The sequence below is a fragment of the Orbicella franksi genome, chromosome 8, assembly GCF_964199315.1.
Source record: "Orbicella franksi chromosome 8, jaOrbFran1.1, whole genome shotgun sequence".
Taxonomy (NCBI): Eukaryota; Metazoa; Cnidaria; class Anthozoa; order Scleractinia; family Merulinidae; genus Orbicella; species Orbicella franksi.
Genome location: NC_138152.1, coordinates 2770852 through 2793818, shown reverse-complemented (window position 1 = coordinate 2793818; position 22967 = coordinate 2770852). Strand labels below are relative to the sequence as shown.

At 38.4% G+C, this 22967-nt stretch overlaps 1 protein-coding gene across 4 annotated transcripts; it reads right to left on the bottom strand.

The window, feature by feature from the left end:
- Positions 1-110: 110 nt before the first annotated feature.
- Positions 111-22747, bottom strand: LOC145495982 (replication factor C subunit 1-like). 4 transcript variants are annotated; one of them, XM_081475581.1, is made up of 24 exons: positions 22457-22747; positions 17160-17230; positions 16593-16715; positions 15404-15494; positions 14998-15031; positions 14088-14161; positions 13213-13303; positions 12549-12660; positions 11668-11862; positions 10959-11279; positions 10538-10717; positions 10043-10292; positions 9564-9710; positions 8781-8999; positions 8117-8202; positions 7200-7337; positions 6821-6916; positions 6400-6498; positions 5702-5853; positions 5209-5326; positions 4974-5119; positions 4374-4455; positions 3485-3628; positions 111-2479 (listed from the first exon to the last, which is right to left on the bottom strand). In XM_081475581.1, exons 2-24 carry the CDS (start codon positions 17190-17192, stop codon positions 2153-2155), a joined length of 3258 nt encoding a protein of 1085 aa, XP_081331707.1. In that variant the 5' UTR covers positions 17193-17230; positions 22457-22747; the 3' UTR covers positions 111-2152. The 4 variants fall into 4 exon arrangements, with proteins under 4 accessions (XP_081331707.1, XP_081331709.1, XP_081331708.1 ...); XM_081475583.1 differs by lacking the exon at positions 22457-22747 and having other exon boundaries at positions 16794-18148; XM_081475582.1 differs by lacking the exon at positions 22457-22747 and having other exon boundaries at positions 17160-18148.
- Positions 22748-22967: the final 220 nt, after the last annotated feature.

Genomic DNA, 22967 nt, shown 5'->3' with positions numbered 1-22967 from the left:
AAGATTACTGTTGTTGATCAGTTGGTGGTAAAGATTACTGTTGTTGATCAGTTGGTGGTAAAGTTTCCCTTATTGATCGGTTGGTTGTAAAGATAGTTTTATTGATCAGTTGGTGGTAAAGATTACTGTTGTTGATCTGTTGGTGGTAAAGTTTCCCTTATTGATCGGTTGGTTGTAAAGATAGTTTTATTGATCAGTTGGTGGTAAAGATTACTGTTGTTGATCAGTTGGTGGTAAAGATTACTGTTGTTGATCTGTTGGTGGTAAAGTTTCCCTTATTGATCGGTTGGTTGTAAAGATAGTTTTATTGATCAGTTGGTGGTAAAGATTACTGTTGTTGATCAGTTGGTGGTAAAGATTACTGTTGTTGATCTGTTGGTGGTAAAGTTTCCCTTATTGATCGGTTGGTTGTAAAGATAGTTTTATTGATCAGTTGGTGGTAAAGATTACTGTTGTTGATCTGTTGGTGGTAAAGTTTCCCTTATTGATCGGTTGGTTGTAAAGATTAGTTTTATTGATCAGTTGGTGGTATTACTTTTGTACCCTTACTGATTGGCTGGCGTTAAAGATTACATGATTGTTACCTTACTGATCAGGTGTGGTAAAGCTTAACCTTAACGATTGCTTGGTGATAAATATTACCTCTCGACTTGTTGGTGGTCAAGATTACTATCATTGATACATGATTTGTTAGTTGGCCAAAAGTTTACCGATATTGATCGAGTGGTGGTAAAGACTTGTTAAAGTTATTTGTTTGCAGTAAGGGTTACCTCTGTTGGCGGTAAGATTATCTACACTGTATGTTGATCGGTTGGTGGCAAGAGTTACCCCTACCAAATTGTTAGCAGTATAGGTTACCCTTGTTGATTGGTTGATGGTAAAGAAAACTCTCATTAATTTGTCAGTGGTAAAGATTACCCTTATTATATGTTACCAGCAGTTATCCATGTTGGTGGAAAAGACTACCGTTTTTGATCTGTTTGTTGAAAAGACTGCTCTTTGATCAGGATTACCCTCATTGATCTGTTACCATGATTATTGATTTGCTGTCTGTAAGGATTTCCCATATTGACTTTGCCAGGGATAGAATACCCACATTTATATTTAGGTATACATCAAAAATACCTTTTTATGTTATGCTGGCAGTTAATATTTCTGTGGCAGTAAATATTTTGCGTATTGATTCTTTAGCAAAAATAGGTTATCCATAATTATATTTTGGTGTCCAAAATTATTACTCTTACTGATTTGTGGTTGGTAAGGATTATAATTACCCTTATTGATTTGTTGGCCGTTTATGGCCTCATGTTCCAACAGTTGAGACAGAGGATGAGTGCTCAAGTGAGTGTGATTTGTTGCTGATAAAACATTTTTTTGCTACATGTACTTCAAATTGCAGTGTTCTCATTTCTGTATTAGCCACCACAACCAGTTTCTGTACCAACACGAACACAACAGATATTGGAAATAATAACTGTTTGCTGATGCTCATGTTATATGTACTACACAATAATTTTTTATTCTCATTTTGCTTCACTACTGGCAGTAGTGAAAGAATTGTGACTATAGACACAAACTGTTATAATCGACTGGTTTTACTTGTTTCCTTTACCACAGTTATGTTCTTAGTTATGTTTTGTCAGCAGACTTGCATGTAAGATTGGGTGCAAAGTACACCCTTTTGTTTACTAAGTCACTTGTTGTCAAGACAAAACTGTTTCTATTTGTTAGTTTGATTTGAGGTTTCTGAGACCCAACACATCGGTATAAGGAAGATTTACAGATGATAAGCAACTTGTGTTACAAGGTTACTCTTTTACACAAAAATAGGCCACTTACATGTAGTATTCAGTGATGGGCGAGCTAGGTTAAATGGATGGGGTGGAAATTTTTTTTCCTGCACATTCCTTATAGGTTTCTTTGCTGACAGTTAACTTTTGTCCAATGATTGAGCATTACTGTAGGAATCACTTGATGGTGGTTGCACAGTGCAAAGAAAAAAGCACGTCCATGCCATAAGAACAGATTTTCCACTCTCCATTATGTCTTCTTTCCATTTTGTCACATGCTACCAATGGGTTTCAGTTTATTACCAGTCATATGACGCTTCAGTGCCAGTGGTTCTTGCAATTATTTATGAATTCACATTCATTCATTTCCTATTTTTTCCTTTGCCTTTTCCCTTAGCTGTTGGCGCTTCTGTTGAGGTACCTTCCATTGCTTTTCCTCCTCTTCCCCTTCTATTTGCTCCTGCTTTAACCGGTTTCTTTGCTGCCTTGATCATGGCACTATTTTCAATATCATCATCTTCATCTTTATCTCCCCCCTGCTGTTCAGATTCTTCAAGCCCATAGCTCTCTCCTTCCATTGTCTGGCTGTCCTCTGTGCCAACCCTCCTTCCTTTCTTTGCTGCTGTGCGAATGGCATAAGGTGTCTTGCGACTTTCCTTGTTGTAAGTCCGCGTGAAAGCTGATTTAACCTACAAAAAAATATTTTAGGGGAAACATTTTAAGGGAATCAGACACCTTTTTGGGACCCAGAATTAAGTTTCGTTGGATCTAAGAATTTATTTTGTTGTTGTTTGTTGTTTATTGCTGTTGTTTGAGATGTTCTTTGTTGCTGTTTTATTGTTATCGTTAATGTACCTGTCAGGGTAGTTTAAAGATTGGACCAAACATAATGTACAAAGGGACAGTAAAAAAACCCTTGAGATTTGTCTTCAGTTGTCTTGTTTGTTGCTGTTGCCCTTGCGGTAGTTCTTCTTGTCACTATTGCTGCTATTGTTTTAATTGTTTTGGTTGTTGAGGTTGCTACCACTGTTTCTGTTTCTGCTTCTGTTGCTGTTTTCGTTTTCGTTTTTGTTGCAGTTGTAGATGCTGTCTGTTTCCTATCATTTGTTGTTTTCCTTGTCGCTGGTACTTCTGTTCCTGCTGTATAACGAAACACTTAACGACAGGTCACTCGGCAAGCTAGTTACATGGACATCTGCTCTCGTTTTCCCTAGCATTTCTACATTGACTTCATTTCGGGAGATAATTACATAATAGTTTCCTGGAAGAGCAGAACTAGCCATTTTGTGCAGGACCTGTCATTAAGTGTATAGTGTGAGTCTATAGCACACAAATCATGATTTAGACAATTTATAGCAACATAACATGCCAAAGCATATCCCAGTTTTTGCAGTGTGATGTGTCTAGGAATAAGGTTATACTCCTGCTGGATGGAGTGCTAATCCACCTCACATGAATCTCTAGGAAATTTGTCAGGTACTCATTTGTACTCCTGGGTGAAGACAGGAACTCTCAGAACAGGTGTCTTGCCCAAGAACACAACACAATGATCGTGACTAAGGCCTTAACCCGGACTGTTGACCCGGAGTTCAACAGGCTGAGCATTAAACTCGCCCACAGCTGTCTTTCCAAGAGCTCAAATTTTTCATCAATAGACTTTCCCAAACGAGAATCGAGGAACTGCATGTACAAACCTTTGATGGAATAGAAGCGACTGGATCTCTCTGTCCTTCAAACTGGCCAACCTCTATGATAGAATCCCAGTCCTCTTTTGTCAAGTCATACTCCTCCATCACTTTCATAACCCTGGACACCCCAGAACTGATCTCATCTGATTCCTACCAAGATAAAATATTTAATACCTGTCAACAAAGTGGTCACCCAGAAGCTGATCAATAGCTGTGCAATGTTGTTTCGAGTAAGTAAAGTTAGCCAGTTGCAGTTTAAAATGGCTACACTGTAATACTGAGCATGCATAACTTTGACTAGAGAGAATTTAAAGATATGAGTTTGAGAACAAAGTCCTTCAGACTAAGGAAATATAGTGTACATGTAAGCATTGCAACTTCACTTCAAAATGCAAAAATAATGGATTTCGAGGAACAAATTTAATGCAAACAACCTCCACCTACATGTATGCACTTATTAATAAGAGAGAAGTTGTGCTCCTCCCCTCCCAATCACCACCACCATAGCCAGGCAGGATACATGTATTTCAACCTTGGTTAAATTTTCCGCGCAAATGCCACACTCTTAGTCATTGAATTTGTGATGACTAAAACAGTCACTGGAAGTCAGTGGCTTAAATTTGCCATCATGGGTAAAGAATTTCTTGATCCTTCACCTTCCTCAGTCCCTCTGCTTTAACCGTGACAGTTGCAGAAATAAATTTCATTCCTTTATTGGACATTCCATTGGCAAAAGAATCAAACTTTGATTTATAACCTGGTTCAGCCTCAATGGGCTATTTTTATAGGTTCTTTCTGGTCTCTTGAATTTCTGTTTTCAAACAAGTCTGTGGTTTTATACCATTGCCAGATTCAAGCTACACCAATGTTAAACATGTCGGTGTGACAATCGTACCTGAGTCATGAGGGGCCTAGTAAGAACTTTCCTGAGATGAGGAATGTAATCCAAATTCATAGACAACTTGCTTGAAGATGTGCTGTTAGAGAAAAAAGAGCATCGATACACACTGTGCATGTATGTAGAACAAAGAATTAGGCAGTAAAGTTTCCCTAATTTCTTTATATTTGTCTTTATTCCTAATATATGTCTGTATATAAACCAGTTCAAGAATAGATGACATGTAACAGTGCGCATTTTGATGATGAGTGAAGGCTATTTTCCTCTTTTGATCTCTCAGAAATTTGCAGCAGTCTTTGGAATGTTTTGGAAATTTATCAGAAAGATCAAAATTTAATGACCTCCCTGAAGATAATCCTTGCAAAGTTTTGAATAATCTTCAGAAATCTTCAGAAAATGTTCATCAACCTTTGTAAAATTGCAGATGAAGCCTTCTTATTCAAAGTTATTCCAATAATCCACAAAATAACACATGGTTGCTTGGAAATAATTAATGACAGAAGTTTCTCTTCTTATGTTTAATTTCATATCAAATTAAACACTCAAGGAGAAATTCAGTATCTCCATGCTCCCATTAATTTTTCTTTTTGTCCTTACCTTAATCTCATGTGACTCTGAAGCTCTTGCAGAATACGGTCAAGTCTACCATATTTGGAATTTTTACCAAGCCACTGAGGAAATTCGATCCTCTGACCCATTCCCCCACTTATCAGATCAGATGGGATCACACATGACATCATTGCCTGAAAATTCAGCATTGGATTAATACTGGATAAAGGTTGGACTAACAATGAATTAACGACGACTTGACCTTCATCTCTCTATTTAGTACCTGCATGGGTAACATGGACCAGTGTCCTTTCTGTCTGATAAGCTTTTCAGCCAGATCGCCATCACAGATGGAGTCAGCTGTCTGACTAACAAGTGCCAGGGTCTTCTTTATATTGCCACTAATAAGTAAACAAAATACATAAAGAATTAAAAAGGTCCTCTAAAATGCACTCTTTTTCAACCAATCCATAATAATCATACATGTAAAATTAATGTAAAAATACAGCTGTAAATCTCTTATTAACCAGGCTTGCTTAACTCTGGCCCTAATGTCAAATGAAAGTTGTTACCCACACTTCCGTTCAACCACCAACTACTATGGGCTATCATTGACCTTGAGCTTCTTTAAATTCTCCATGACACATGTAGTTGATAATAGTTCTTCCCGTTTGAGCACACAAGTGATAGTTTGTGATAGCTGATGATAGTTAGGGAAGAATGAACACGGTTATAATTGCACAAAAACAATTAGAACAGCTTAGTCGTCATCTTACCGGGCCTGGCCTGGATCAACAGAAAGGTAGTTTTCTTGTACAAACAGAGGCATCAGTGAGTAGTCACAGAAGAACATGTCTGATTTTTCATTCAAGTCCATCTTTGAACTCTCACCCCTTGAGAGAAGTTTTCTCACAGCATCAAAAGGACCCTGAGAACAAATTAGTTGAATTAGGAAAGACTTCCAATAGCTTCAGTCTGCAGTACACACAAAATAGAAGGGTTATATTTTTCTTTGAATAGAGAAATTTGACACAGCATTGAATCAATTTTATATGAGGTAGTAAGGCCCCATCAGCCACGCACACAAGCAAAACAGTGTGAAGTAGCAACCTCGCAATGCTACAAATCTAGTATCCAGACTTACATGTCCACATTCTAACCTGTCAGTTGTTTCAATTTCAGAAATCTTGTTGTCACCACCAGTTTCATGTTTATACAAGTTTATTTTTGGTAAAAAAAAAAAAAAGAAAAAAAAGAAAAAACTTGGAGTAATTCTGTCTTCTTTAATTACTGCATGTACAGTGCACATGTACATTCACTCTGATTGCTCTTTATGGGTTGAAAAGGGTTCGTAAAGTACAGCCATACAGTACATGTTTCTTTTAAATATCAGAACTCTGTTTACTAAGTTGTTTATTTGAGGAGGACCACTTCATTGAAGGTGGATGTTGTTTAAAATCAGGGAATTATTTACCATTTTGATGTCTTTTTGTGCTCTGGCTGCATCCTCCTTGGCTTGATCATAAGTAAGACTCTTCTCCTTGGCTGTCCACATGCTCATATTGTGAAGAACCTAGGAGAAACAAAGGAAGTGTCCACAATATTTACATGTATCATGTGCATTATTTCTTTGTATCAGCCTGGGTTTCATTAAAGAAACGTTTCCAGCAGGGGGAGGGGGGAGTGATTGTCACAGACAGCAAAACTATTTGATATGATCTTCTTTGGAAAAAAAAAAACTTTCTGCTTGATGGCCAGACCGGTCATTCAAGCCAACCAGTCAAATCAAAATTTGTCCACACAGCCAGTCAATTTCCCCAATGCCTGGCACTTAATGAAACCCATGAAATATAACATAATAGGCAAAACATTAATGCTGTTCAAGGCAAACCTACCTGTCTTATATCTTGGTTGGCACCAATTATAATCTGGTCCATGGCCTGAGGTGGAATTTTGAGCCCTTCCTTGAATGCAATGCTCATCATAGCACCCTGAAACATAAAACAATTTACTGTGAAAATTTTGTTATCACATTGTGTATAATGAGACACAACTTGTCCTGTAAGCGATAAAAGGTGCATAGAAGAAGAGAGAGGGAGAGAAGAATGGAGGTAGGGATTGAAAAAGGGAGGCAGGAAGGGAGAAAATGAAAGAAGAAGGCAAAGGGGGAAGGAGAGAGGAAGGAAAGAAGGAATCTTGAATGAACCAGAGACAGGGGGAAAGGGACCAGGTGAATGAATACATGCACAAGGTGAAAAAATGTTTAGGATGTACCTTGATTTGTTCAACTCGAGGTCTCTGAAATCTCAAGTCAAAACAGTAATTTGCCAAGCTGCGAATCTTCTGACTGTTTCTATCATTGCACATGCAAATGACTGGTATCTTGGTGTTCTTTATCAGTGATATTAATTCCTGTGGAGATAATTAAAACTAATAAAAAAAAATAATAATAATGTAAAAGTATGTCACATTATAATGAATAACATACATTTGCAAAAAGAAATTAATGAGGGATGCCATCCTTCTTGCTTCTGCAATTAATTTGAACCAAACAAAAGCCTTGGAAATCCTTAACAAAAAAAAAATTATTCTGAAAATACAACTTCGTAAAAGTTTTTAGATGGGCTTATAAACAGAGGGGCTTATATCTGAGGGAGCTTATAACCAGATTTGAAAACTGTTTCAAGCTTTTTATTATAAACATAATTATTATTATTTATTCTTTTCTTATGCTTTTTTATTCTTTTTTTCCTTTTTTTCTCTTTTTGCACCATCCTCCTAGATCCGCCCCTCCGAGGAGCTTATAAGCGACGGTTTACGGTTATTTGTATTAAAAGATATAAAATGTGCAATCTTTCTTCTGATAATAAACCCTTTAGTCTTTTACTTAAATGTTGCAACAATAATTTATGCCCAGAGAGTTTTAAACTGTAGAACCTGTGCTGTGTTTCACATCCTTATGTCCTTTGAGAGTTTTACTATTTGGGGTATTCTTGTACACACAGCTAAACAGTGGTTGTTTGTATGTGGCTGGGAACATGACTGTTATAGTCTGCTACTAATGGATGTTTGTGAATCTACATGTATGGGGGTGTACATTAGCTCAACTGTACATTGTATTTATTGTTAGTACTGTACATGTACATGTACATTCAGTTGATGCTACAGTTGTACAGTGTAAGTTTCCTTACCTGCATTCCTCCTCTGTCTTCATTGCCTGCCATTCCATCGACTTCATCCATAAGCAAGACATGCTTCCTGGGATCTGCCTTGTGACCTATTGTAACACAAATTAATACACATGCCACAATCAACAAACCATGTACAATCTGTCGTAAGTGCCAAAGGAAATAATTATGTGGAAACCACTCTGAAAATTTATCCCCTTTTCCTAGTTTTTCCTGCTTTTCATCAGTGTACACGTACTTGAAAATAAGTAAGAAAATGTAGGTTCTACATATCAAAAAAATATGGTTCACATGTACAAAATGTGGTCCAACATAGTTGATTCACGGCCAGTCTAAGCAAATGTTTTGTCAGTACAGGTGTATGCAGGGGTTTCATGAACGGCTGGACAATGGGCAAATTGACTGGCTGTGCTCAGAACAATTTTGCCTGCCTGGTTTGACCACCCAGAGAAAAGTTTTTCCCTTAAAGAAGTTCAGTTCAAAACAATCATGTTGCCTGCCTGTGAAAACCTGTTGTCTTCCTGCTAAAGAAATTTACATAATGAAACCCCTGAATATGTAACTAGGTACATGTAGGTAGGAACAATAGATGGATAAACTTTATTTATTTTTGTTCACGCTTGCCCTCTCAGCTATACAATAAAAATGATTGAATATGTGCTATTACCAGGTAGAAATCCATCCATGGTTTTATTGCTCAGTGACTGAGATATGTGTTCCTCCAGTGTCTTCTTATTTCTTGTATCACTAGCATTCATTTCAATGTAGCTGAAGCCAAGCTCCTCACAAACAAGTGTTGCAGTAGTTGTTTTGCCCACCCCTGGGGAGCCAGACAGGAGAGCTGCTCTCTGAGATGAACCATCTTGATCTTTCTTGAAAAATGAAGCTGTGCAGCAAAGAAGAATCACAATCCATCAGATTACATTGTAATATTTGTCTTAATTTATACTGATCTCTTGAACTGTAACTTATGCTGTATTGTCACCAAACAATTGGTGATCTTTGTCATCATCATCATCATCAACAACATTGTCGATGCACAAGTTTGTTATCAATACTTAATCACATTGCCATGGCAAAATTTGCATCAGAAATTGGCATTAATAAACTGCATGTCTTCTTAAAGCCAGGTCTATTTTCTACCACATGTACAAAAATATAATGCAATCTGATCTGCAGCTTGTCATTAAGGACATGAAACCACAATGACCATTGGTTAGGCATACATGTACAGTTACACTGCTTGATAAATGTACTTTATCTCAAGAGTACATAAAGTGATTAAACTGTAGGTTATCTACAATTTTAATTATCAGAATTGATGTTGTCCTGGAAACTGCTCACAATGTTATATTACATGCATGTACCACTAACATTTTGAGAAATACCTATAAGTTAAAAAGAAGGGCAAATATTTTAATTTCACTGCACTGTTTGCAGTTCTACTTACATTTAGCTGGTGGTTTCTTTCTGTTCTTCTCCCAGTCTCTCAGCCAGTTCATCAGCTTTCGCATGTTACTCTTGTCACCTTGCTGGCCAATAATCTGCTTCACCGAGCGTGGGCGATATTTGTCAACCCACAACAAACTTGGTTCTCCTAAACAGTTAAAGACAAAAATGAGTAGTTGAACGACTTGTATGTGTATGTATTTAGTTCATATTTACTGTGTATGTATTTAGTTATCAGGACATTTTGTTGGTCAAAAATAAGTATCTTGACAGACAGTTGGATGTGAAGATCCATGCAAATGCGATATGTGGTCCATGGGAAATTCCAAGGGAAAGGGGTTCTCAAAAGCCAATATTTCTTTAAAGGAAAGTGTACAGCAAAACTAGAATTTCCTGGGAGAATCCAATAAGGGCATCAGTCAAATCTAAAAAAATCTCAGTGGGAGGAGCATCAATATTCTCTGGAACATCACAACATACCTTTTGACACAGGTGAAGATGTGGGTGTCTGTGTGGCAGGAGATGACACTGATCGTTCACTAAGCTGCGATGATTCCTCTTCGAGCTGTTCCTTTCCTTGACTTAATTTTTCAGCTTCTTCACTTTTTTCTTTCTTCTTTGACTTCTTTTCCTTACTGGGAGGTTCATAGCTGATCTTCTTCCCTGGTTTTGTCTTGACTAGTTCAAAGAGCCCATCCTCATCTAGCTGTGTTGTCCCACACTGCTTAGCCTTAAAACAACAAACAAACAAACAATTTAACAAAATACAATCTCTCTCCACCACCTATCACAAGCAGTTAGTTTCAATAGGGTGATACTTTATTATTAAGAACTGTTTTATTTTTGCTTTTGGGTCAGTATAATTTTTTTGTTTTGTTTTTTGTTTTTTGTTTTTTTTTTGTTTTTGGCATGGGACTATCTGACTATATACAGTAGGTACAATAAAATGTAAAAGATACTTGGACTGTCCCTTACCTTAGAAAGTTTACTCTCACCAGCATCCCGTCCCACCACAATATAACTTGTTTTCTTGCTCACCGACTGAGTCACCTTGCCACCGTACCTCTGAATCATATCCGCAGCATCATCTCTCTCAATACTTTCCAGCACTCCAGTAATAACAAATGTCAGTCCCTCTAGGCAGTTTTCTTCTCCCTATAAATGCAGCCAAATAACATTGATTTTGACCACTGCTTGGCAAAAAAAAGACTAGGATTTGGTGTGGCTCCACTGTACATTCACCACTATTGAGGTATGTGTACACATGCATTGAGTTGTAACTAGCTGTAAGTACTTGCAAATTACACAAGTAACTGTTTTTAATGTAGACAACTTGCCTGACTTACTTAATGTTGAATTATCATCCTTGCTACATTTGAACACGATTGATACTCACCTCAGGGAGTGGTTTTGAGCCAAGAGCTCTGGGACCATCCCTTGCCATGAAACTGCGATAATTTGATTTTTTCTTCTCTAAAGATGGAGGAACCTCATCTGGTTCATCAGATTTAGGTGTCTTCGGAGTTTTCTCATTTGGAGATTCCTTTACAACTCCTTTGTCTTCAGATTTCTTTGGAGTAACAGTTTTCTTTGGACTCCTCTTAGTGTCTCTACCTGGAGTCTCAGGGACAGCAGTAGTTGCTTTTGAAGCTACAGCTGCCGCTGCTTTAGCTGCAAGCCGACTAGCGGGTGTGGTCTTGGGAACACTCTCCGGTGTCTGTGAAGGGTAAAGTATGTATGCTAATTAAAACAACAAGACATCTGAAAATAACTATACAACAAGCAGATGATTATGAACATGCCACTACATACAGACTTTTATCTTAGAGGTCAACAATTCAATATCTAAATATTAGTCTAACTACAGTACAGCTATGTTCAAAGAGCAGGCTAACATCACAAACCAGAGAATAACCTGAGAATAACTTGTTGTGCCCAAATAGACATTGCAGCAACAACAGTCAGTCTTCAAGTCTCTGACTTCTAATGATCAATTTATCCAAAAATTACATTATTGAAAGCCCAGTCGACTTCTGCACCTGCTAAAAGAATTTATATTGTTCAAACAACAATTAGATGTACAGTTGATGAACAAATTCACAGACCTTCTTCTTTTCAGGAGATGGCCTTTTTTCTTCACGTCGTGGAGTAGATGAGTCTTCTTTTCTTTTCTTGGATGGCTGTTCTGTTGCTCTACCATTCAGATCTTCATTTTCCCTCCGTCTCTTCTCTTTTCCATGTAGTGACTCCTGATCTTCATTTGCAAGTGCTCCCCCATTTTCTTCTGGCTCATCAGATCTCTGTGAGGAGAGAAAAAAATAATCTTATTCATGTATGTTCCATTCCAGATGACTGATAAGACACCGCATGTACATGTTCATGGCCACTGACTTTTGACTTTTCAAAAGATAAACAGGTGACAACCAAACAACTGTCAGCTTAAAACCATTGCTCATGGTAGCCACATCTCATCTCTTACTTGCATGTATCCATGACTTCACTCATTCAGTTACAATATTTATCAGAATTTAAGAAAAAATGTCAGTGCCATCTGTAGCTTAGTCAATTTTAGTGTTTGACAAAGAACTTTGCAGTGAACTCAATAAAGTGCTGTTGCATTGTCGTGTGGCAGACAAATGGAATTCAGTGTGTGAGAACTACATGTATAACTAGGCACTACATGTATTCATTGTAGTTTTACTGTAGTAAGATTTAGTATCTTATGCAATTTTTAAGATTTTTTGCTCAGAGGCATTTTTAAATTAGTTTAATATAATTATATAGCTACATAACTCATTAATTCAAATTGAATTTTATTGCCATTAAGGTCCAAGAAGTACGTAATCAGTTGAGAGTAAATTTTCCCTTTACACCTTAGCAATATGTACATCTGTACATGCTTCAACTTACCACCCTGTGAATACAGTTGCTTTCAATCTCAGAATGATCAAAGTGGACTCTGCTTGCAGAGTAGCAATTTACAAACCTGTTTCCTCTTTGCAGCAAAAACTTTTCGTGATTCTCTTTCAGCAGGAGTTGAACCAAAGAAGTCAAGAGCAGAGGTCAGTTTCTGTGGAGTTTCTTTAGGCTTTACAGGGCTAGATAGAGAAAAACAGTATTCAGAACTTAAAAAAAAAAAACACTCACAGAGACATTAGCAAACTGAACTAGGTCAAGTTCAGACTAACCTAGTTTGAAACAAATTGACCTACAGTGTAAAGAACAAATTGACCTATAACATATTTAAGATTCCAAGGAAAAATAAACAACTTACATGTATTATCACACAATTTTAAAGGAGCTCAGTCCCGGTTTGCACATTTTGAAAAGTTTAGCCTAAATTTTTCAGATTCGTCATTTGCAATCTGTGTCAATCTTCGCCATCCTTGACCATCCTTGTTCCTCTTTCGTTTATTGTTATCTCTTTGATGTTTTTCTATCTTAGAAAACTATTATTTTCAGGTTTCCTTCCATTTAAAGGAGATTTTGTACATGGCTAAAAAAAAGACAAAACACCGTGACTGAGCTCCTTTGAACAAATTTGCTTCTAAGTACTAACTACATGTACATGTAACATAAAAATCTCAAGAAAAGCAAAATTGAAAGAGAGCCCTCAGTTACTGTTCAAAAGTAAACTAATCACATTGTACCTCTCCTTAACATGCACAACCTCCTTCCTTGTTTTTGTTTCCATTTGCTTGGCAGATTTCTTTAGCGTCCGAGGTACAACTTCCTCCTCTTCTGCAGAATACCAACGGATACACTTTTTAAAACCATCATTAATACAAACTTGTACAAGGCATGTTAGTAAAATCCAAGAGAAAAGACCAACAATCTCGTTTTGGAGGGGGGGGGGGGGGTTTAGCAGCCTTGGCTATTTTTAGAGAGTTGCTACCTTTAACATTTTGGCAATAAATTTACAAATTATTAAAACATGCAGCAATCTGGATTATTGAGTAATATATTAGAGAATTGGAGGAATCAAGATGAAACTTGAAGAACAAAATTAATACCAGAATAAAGTGATGTGTTGCCACTAAAATATTTTGGTATACAGATTTGATTGCACTGCTCCCCAATTTCACTATGTTTTCCAAGATACAAGTAGAACAGCTTGAGTATAAGTTTCACACGCAAGGGGTAAATTAAACATACTGTAATGTATGTTAATTAATGCTCCATTTTGGCAACAGGCAAATACAACCTGAGCTTAAACAAACTGTGCACATCTTATACGAGTGTAAAGTGTGCACAAGCTCCAAACAAAAATGTGATCACGTAATATTATTATTTGATTAGCATTGCTACATGTAAGGTCACAGTTTGTAAATTGAGCGCAATAGAGATTTTGAGGACTAGCAGATTATAATATATTTATGATCAAAATACTGGAACTGAGATGCTTTATTTGAAGGCTTGAATTTGCAACACAATCTACATGTACCTGTAACTCTCCCTACATTACTTTACATTTTATTCGTAAATAGTATGGTTCAATACAATGAACACAAAATCATGCTTTTACCAGAGTCCTCAACAGTGATTGGCTTTCTGCTCTTGCTTGATTTTGAACTTTCGCCTTTTTTCACGGTTGCTTTTCTGCAACAAGAAATAACACAAATGAACAAAAAATACCAGGACTAAGGTGAAAGAAACTGTTCATGGAGATGGAATGTTAGTCGAATGTCAGAGGTCTCAAAGAATTGCATCAAATGATCTAGTAATCTTTCACAGGTAATGGTTTACCATAGGTAATAAATCAATAATTTAGTTGCAGGTAAATCAGGGCAATTGGTTTAATTGAATTACGACTGGCTCAGGGCTAAAAAAACTTGAATTCTAGCTTGTCCATCAGACACGCAGCTTAAGATTTTGCTGTCCCATTTACTTTAACATTATCTTCTTTTATTTTATTTAGTTGAAGGACAAGGTGCCTGATCCTTTGCCCATTGGGCAAGTGAGAATAAAAAGTTACTTGCCCGGCAAGATAATCTACTTGTCCCAGACGAACAAACAACACTTTTGAGCCCTGTGGCTACTAAATTATTAGTGGGGATGACTGGCAGCCGTAATGTTGTCTCTTGACTTTCCAATACACAGCAAATTTCTTTGCCTTTGAGTGAGTGACTGTATATACATGTAATGTCATTTTGAAATAAACTTGATTGACACTTGTGGGGATATGAACTGTAGGTCTGTTTAGCAGATTACAATGCAGAATGTACCCCTGTTAACCTTAACCTAAATATTGTGTGCGAACCAGTTAGCTGACCCTAACCAAGCTACATGTACAGTGAATCAATCCTGTAATAATCCTAAGCTGTAAACAGAGTATGAGTACAGAAAAGTACTGATACTGATACATGCACAAAGCAAGTAACATGTGTATAGAAAGAAACTGATGTACAAATTTGTTGTATAAACTTGCATAGTACCTTATTTTAGGTGGAAGAGGATCTTCATCAGAATCTGATAAGAAAAAAAATATCTATTAACAACACAGACTTGATAGTCACAAGATCACTAAGTAAATGAATTGATAAACTGTAGTTAATGTATTGAACAATTCAGGAAAAATTCGCAAGTGACTGTCAAGGTCGGTAAATTGATGCACACTGTACACAACATGAAATGGTCATGTTGATCTTTGACTAATTAAACTAAATATCCCAGGAAATTAGAAAATGCTTGACAAGATGCGTTGAATATTAGTTTAGGGGTAAGATATTGCAGTGTTGACTAAAGGGAGGAAACAGCTTTTGGTTCATGTTAATCAAATGGTTTTTAAAAAATCATGGGTATGACAAAATTAATCAGCATTCCACTATACTAAACTATTACCTGAGTCAATGCATTTTCTTGCCTTCCTATTCTGACTTTCTTTGGGCTTTTGTTTCCTTGTAATCTCATCATCTTCGCTGCTTGATAAACCCTACCCCAGTAAAATAGCAAAATTGTTTTTCTATGGATACATGTACCGGTAGTTTAAATTGCATGTATAATATTTATACAGCAAGTAATTTCTAAGACTGAGGGAATTTAAGTAGCCACGATAGGGACAACAAGGACAATGTCGACTCAAAAATAAATTTACATATTGCAGGACAACAAATCTTGCGATACTCTAAAGTTATTTAGTTTGTTTCTTGCTGCCAAATTGAAAAACAAATGAAACTGAAGATAGAACAGGGTGTTAAATTTTAAATAGAAATTTAAAAAATTAGCTGTTGTGGCTCACGTCCTCCAGACACCATAGAATTTTGGTTATTTCACTTGTTGTTTTGTAAAAGACAGCAAAGAAACCGAGAATTATGACGCAAGTGCACAGCCATTGTATAATAGTTGCTCTTTAAACCATTTGTTCAGTGGCATTCAAGTGCCCTTTTTGGTTTTCTTGAAGTCCCTCTCATCCATATGTATGCATCCCGTGGGTTCAAAAGAAATTCAGAGAGAGCAGGGGTTGGTCTCAAATGCCCAGTTTTAAAGTCAACAGTTATTTCTTGAGTAGGTAAAGGAGGTCAAGCCAACAACCCTTCTCAGACCAGCGGGGGAAGTGCACATACTTTCTGAAACAATATCTTGGCAGAGATCAACAAGAGCAAGGCTGGGGAGGAGGGCGAGATGCTGGGTGTGAAAGACTTCAAAGTCCGGAGAGGAGTAAGGACTTTATAATTGATCTGCGAGGGTTTGATGTTATTTTGTTGTTTCAGTGTACATGTTTGTTTGTTTGTTTGTTTGTTTGTTTGTTTGTTTTCTTTCTTTCTTCCCAAAATCTTTTGACTGGACATCTGCCTCTATGCAAAAATGTCCTTTTGAAAGGGTCCAAAGGTAACTTCTCATTAGGGTGGGGGTGGAAGTGGAATACAGGAAAGCTTATAAAATACAACAGAAATGCAATTAATTTCCCAATGAGAACAAAAAGATACCTAAGTTGACTCTACATATCAAAGCGTAATTATACTCTTTGAATCCGCAACTCATTAATCAAATGAACTTACTGATAGTTCAGAATCCATTCAAAAATTCTTACCTTGCTTTTCGCTCGGCCCTTTCCAGGATCTTTCAATGCAGGCTTCGCACTTGAGTCTTTCCCAGCCTTTGAGGCCCCTGGTTTTGAAGTTTTTCCTTTGGGACTAAAAAACGACCGAATATCCTGTTGATAAAGAATAATAACCTTTTCAGCAATACACTAAACGACCTAGTCGACCGAAAAAATTAACGATAAACGAACCATTTCAATCCGTTCTTCTGCATCAGTTTTGCAGGTTTCGCGCCATCTTTGAAACGCTCGTAAAAGTAGTCAGCGGTTAATATTTGCTTATGTAACGTGATGTGAAGTGTCTCTAGGTCATTCACATGTCCCCGGCGCTAACTTGACCAGTCTCTAGCGAACTTAGCCAAACTTTAAAGAATAAAGTGGGGCGCGCGTGCGGGATTATATGATTTGCCATTTCATTTATTTATTTATTTTAATTTTCTTTTGGTATTTATGTCAGATCGATTTATCTGCTGCCAGATGAGTTACCGCTCCATATAGGTTTCCTAAGCCCTACAATTCGACAACCGATTCTCACCTTCGTGAGAGTTTTCAACTCACCCTCATCATCCTCTCCTTGTCACCCGCTTTCATAGAGTATCCAGTCCTTCTTCAACCTACCAAACACTTTCCTTCGCGTCTCTCGAAAAAAGAATATATCAAACTATCAGTGAAAAATGATAATTATTCCTGGGCAAACGCTAAGTTTATGGGTAATTTATTTTAAAGTAACGTGTTTTCTCTCACGCGCGAAAGAGCGTGACGGTATGCAACCCCTGCTCGAAAACAGCCACAATCCTCTGGGTCAGTTTAGTACAAATCATCTGCGATGAGTACTGACCCAGTCAGAATTCCTGAACCACATTATTACGACCCTCTGGACTCATGTTTCCAAAGGATGGACGCATGGTACTCGTGCTACCTGCGTGGCGTGGTTTCCAACAAATGGTACGGAAGCACCGAGTTCATTGACCAACCTTACCTCGGGACGTGAAAGTAAACAAGCACCAAGTGGAGCGCGCGAAACTCTCCACCCAGCTGGGGTATACATCTTCGAATGAGTTTGAATCCCATTCAAGCTAAGTGGAGCTCGTGGAACTCCCCACCCAGCTAGCTGGGGCACACATCTCTAAGTGGGTTTGAATCCCGTTCACGTTATGTGGAGCAAGTAAAACTCTCCATTGACCCAGCTGAAAATTACATCTTCGAATGGGCTTGAATCACATTCAATTTAATTAAGTGGAGTGCTCTCCACTCAGCTGGTGAATGCATTTCGAATGGGTTTGAATCCCGTTCATGTTAAGTGGAGCGCATGAAACCCTCCACTGCCCCAGCTGAAAATTACATATTCGAATGGGTTTGAATCCCGTTCAGTTTAAGTGGAGAGTGTGAAAACTCACCACACAGCTGGCGAATGCATTTACGAATGGGTTTGAATCCCGTTCATGTTAAGTGGAGCGACTGAAACTCTCCACTGACTCAGCTGAAAATTACAACTTTGAACGGGTTTGAATCCCGTTCAATATAAGTGGAAAATTTGAAACGCACCACTCAGCTGCCGAATGCATTTTCGAATGGGTTTGAATCCCGTTCATGTTAAGTGGAGCAAATGAATCTCTCCACTGACCCAGCTGAACGATAAAACTTCGAATGGGTTTGAATCCCGTTTAGTTTAAGTCGAGAGTTTAAAACTCTTCACTCAGCTGGGGAATGCATTTTCGAATGGGTTTGAATCCCGTTCATGTTAAGTGAAGCGCATGAAATCCTCCACTGACCCAGCTGAAAATTACATATTCGAATGGGTTTGAATCCCGTTCAGTTTAAGTGGAGAGTGTGAAAACGCACCACTCAGCTGGCGAATGCATTTTCGAATGGGTTTGAATCCCGTTCATGTTAAGTGGAGCGCATGAAATCCTCCACTGACCCAGCTGAAAATTACATATTCTAATGGGTTTGAATCCCGTTCAGTTTGAGTGGAGAGTGTGAAAACGCACCACTCAGCTGGCGAATGCATTTGCGAATGGGTTTGAATCCCGTTCATGTTAAGTGGAGCGAATAAAACTCTCCACTGACCCTGCTGAAAATTACAACTTCGAATGGGTTTGAATCCCCTTTAATTTAAGTGGAGAGTGTAAAACTCAGCACTCAGCTGGGGAATGCATTTTCGAATGGGTTTGAAGCCCGTTCATGTTAAGTAGAGTACATGAAACCCTCCACTGACTCAACTGAAAATCACAACTTCGAATGGGTTTAAATCCCGTTTAATCAAGTGGAGCGTGAGAAAACTCAGCACTCAGCTCGCGAATGTATTTTCGAATGGGTTTGAATCCCGTTCATGTTAAGTGGAGTGAACGAAACTCTCCACTCACCCAGCTCAACATTACATATTCGAATGGGTTTGAATCCTGTTCAATTTAAGTGGAGAGTGTTAAACTCACCACTCAGCTGGCGAATGCATTTGCGAATGGGTTTGAATCCCGTTCATGTTAAGTGAAGCGAATGAAACTCTCCACAGACTCAGCTGAAAATTGCATATTCCAACGAGTTTGAATCCCGTTCAGTTTAAGTGGAGAGTGTGAAAACTCACCACACAGCTGGCGAATGCATTTACGAATGGGTTTGAATCCCGTTCGTGTTAAGTAGAGCGAATGAAACTCTCCACTGACTCAGCTGAAAATTACAACTTTGAACGGGTTTGAATCCCGTTCAATATAAGTGGAAAATTTGAAACGCACCACTCAGCTGCCGAATGCATTTTCGAATGGGTTTGAATCCCGTTCATGTTAAGTGGAGCAAATGAATCTCTCCACTGACCCAGCTGAACGATAAAGCTTCGAATGGGTTTGAATCCCGTTTAGTTTAAGTCGAGAGTTTAAAACACTTCACTCAGCTGGGGAATGCATTTTCGAATGGGTTTGAATCCCGTTCATGTTAAGTGAAGCGCATGAAATCCTCCACTGACCCAGCTGAAAATTACATATTCGAATGGGTTTGAATCCCGTTCAGTTTAAGTGGAGAGTGTGAAAACGCACCACTCAGCTGGCGAATGCATTTTCGAATGGGTTTGAATCCCGTTCATGTTAAGTGGAGCGCATGAAATCCTCCACTGACCCAGCTGAAAATTACAACTTCGAATGGGTTTGAATCCCGTTCAGTTTAGGTGGAGAGTTTAAAACTCTTCACTCAGCTGGGGAATGCATTTTCGAATGAGTTTGAATCCCGTTCATGTTAAGTGAAGCGCATGAAATCCTCCACTGACCCAGCTGAAAATTACATATTCGAATGGGTTTGAATCCCGTTCAGTTTAAGTGGAGAGTGTGAAAACGCACCACTCAGCTGGCGAATGCATTTTCGAATGGGTTTGAATCCCGTTCATGTTAAGTGGAGCGCATGAAATCCTCCACTGACCCAGCTGAAAATTACATATTCGAATGGGTTTGAATCCCGTTCAGTTTAGGTGGAGAGTTTAAAACTCTTCACTCAGCTGGGGAATGCATTTTCGAATGGGTTTGAATCCCGTTCATGTTAAGTGGAGCGAATGAAACTCTCCACAGACTCAGCTGAAAATTACATATTCGAATGGGTTTGAATCCCATTCAGTTTAAGTGGAGAGTGTGAAAACTCACCACACAGCTGGCGAATGCATTTACGAATGGGTTTGAATCCCGTTCGTGTTAAGTAGAGCGAATGAAACTCTCCACTGACTCAGCTGAAAATTACAACTTTGAACGGGTTTGAATCCCGTTCAATATAAGTGGAAAATTTGAAACGCACCACTCAGCTGCCGAATGCATTTTCGAATGGGTTTGAATCCCGTTCATGTTAAGTGGAGCAAATGAATCTCTCCACTGACCCAGCTGAACGATAAAGCTTCGAATGGGTTTGAATCCCGTTTAGTTTAAGTCGAGAGTTTAAAACTCTTCACTCAGCTGGGGAATGCATTTTCGAATGGGTTTGAATCCCGTTCATGTTAAGTGAAGCGCATGAAATCCTCCACTGACCCAGCTGAAAATTACATATTCGAATGGGTTTGAATCCCGTTCAGTTTAAGTGGAGAGTGTGAAAACGCACCACTCAGCTGGCGAATGCATTTTCGAATGGGTTTGAATCCCGTTCATGTTAAGTGGAGCGCATGAAATCCTCCACTGACCCAGCTGAAAATTACAACTTCGAATGGGTTTGAATCCCGTTCAGTTTAGGTGGAGAGTTTAAAACTCTTCACTCAGCTGGGGAATGCATTTTCGAATGGGTTTGAAGCCCGTTCATGTTAAGTGGAGCGAATAAAACTCTCCACTGACCCAGCTGAAAATTACAACTTCGAATGGGTTTGAATCTCCTTTAATTTAAGTGGAGAGTGTAAAAGTCACCACTCAGCTGGCGAATGCATTTTCGAATGGGTTTGAATCCCGTTCATGTTAAGTGGAGCGAACGAAACTCTCCACTCACCCAGCTCAAGATTACATATTCGAATGGGTTTGAATCCTGTTCAATTTAAGTGGAGAGTGTTAAACTCACCACTCAGCTGGCGAATGCATTTGCGAATGGGTTTGAATCCCGTTCATGTTAAGTGGAGCGAATGAAGCTCTCCACAGACTGAGCTGAATATTACAACTTCGAATGGGTTTAAATCCCGTTCAATTTAAGTCGAGAGTGAGAAAACTCACCACTCAGCTGGCGAATGCATTTACCAATGGGTTTGAATCCCGTTCATGTTAAGTAGAGCGAATGAAACTCTCCACTGACCCAGCTGAAAATTACATCATCGAAAGGGTTTAAATCCCCGTTAAGTTAAGTGAAGAGTGTGAAAACTCACCACTCAGCTGGCGAATGCATTTTGGAATGGGTTTGAATCCCGTTCATGTTAAGTGGAGCGAATGAAACTCTCCACTGACTCAGCTGAAAATTACAACTTCGAATGGGTTTGAATCCCGTTCAATTTAAGTGGAGAATTTGAAAACTCACCACTCAGCTGGCGAATGCATTTTCGAATGGGTTTGAATCCCGTTCATGTTAAGTAGAGCAAATGAATCTCTCCACTGACACAGCTGAAAACTAAAGCTTCCAATGACTTTGAATTCCCCTTTATTTTCAGTGGAGAGTGTAAAACTCACCACTCAGCTGGCGAATACATTTTCGAATGGGTTTGAATCCCGTTCTTGTTAAGTGGAGCGAATTAATTACTCCACTGACCCAGCTGAAAATTATGTCTTCGAATGGGTTTGATTCCTGTTCAATTTAAGTGGAGAGTTTAAAACTCTTCACTCAGCTGGGGAATGCATTTTCGAATGGGTTTGAATCCCGTTTATGTTAAGTGGAGCGAATGAAACTCCTTACTGACCCAGCTGAGAATTGCATCTTTGAATGGGTTTGAAGCCCGCTTGCTGTAATTTTAATTTCAAGATTTGATTGTCTTGTTTTACATTGATAATCTTGTCAGCAATGCACAAAACGAGTTCCTAGACCGAAAAATTTAACGGTAAACGAACCATTTCAATGCGCTCTTCTGCATCAGTTTTTCTGATTTCACGCCATCTTTGAAACGCTCGTAAAAGTAGTCAGCGGTTTATCTTTGGTTATGTTACGTGATGTAAAGTGTTTCTTGGTCATTCCCATGTCCCCAGCGTTAACTTTACGACTCTCTTTCGAAATTGGCCAAACTTTGTAGAATTAAGTGGAGCACACGTATAGGATTATATGATTTGCTATTTTATTTTATTATTTTTTTTATTCTTTTGGTATTTGTGTCAGATGTATTTTCTGCCAGATGACCTACCGCCGTACAAAGGCTTCCTTAAATCAATGGCCAAGCCCCACAATTCGATAACCGATTCTAACTTTCGTGAAAGTTTTCAACTCACCCTCAGCATCCTCTTGTTGTCACCTTTCATATAGTATCCAGTCCTTCATCAACCTGGCAAACACTTTCCTTCGCGTCTCTCGAAAAAAGAATATATCAAACTATCAGTGAAAATTAGTAATTATTGCTGGGATTGTTATTAGTTCCGCGAAAAGGATAAGGAGTCGCAAGGCTAATACAAGACGTGACGTAACGTTCAATTAAATTCAGACTAGCTTTACACCATTGATATCCCCGTCTTCTTAACCATAGGCATTCTATCTCTTGACTGTTCGGTAATACTCTCTCCCTTCCTACTCCCATTACAGCAAATTTTTAATCAACTCCTCTATGGCTCAACACTATTGACGTTTCTATCTTTAGCACCTATATCCTATCCTTTCTCCATCAGGCCATGAAAGGTAAATTCCTTTTGCGGGCAAATGCTAAGTTTATGAGTAATTTATTTTAAAGTAACGTGTTTTCTCTCGCGGGCGAAAGAGCTTGACGGTATGCAACCCCTGCTTGAAAAC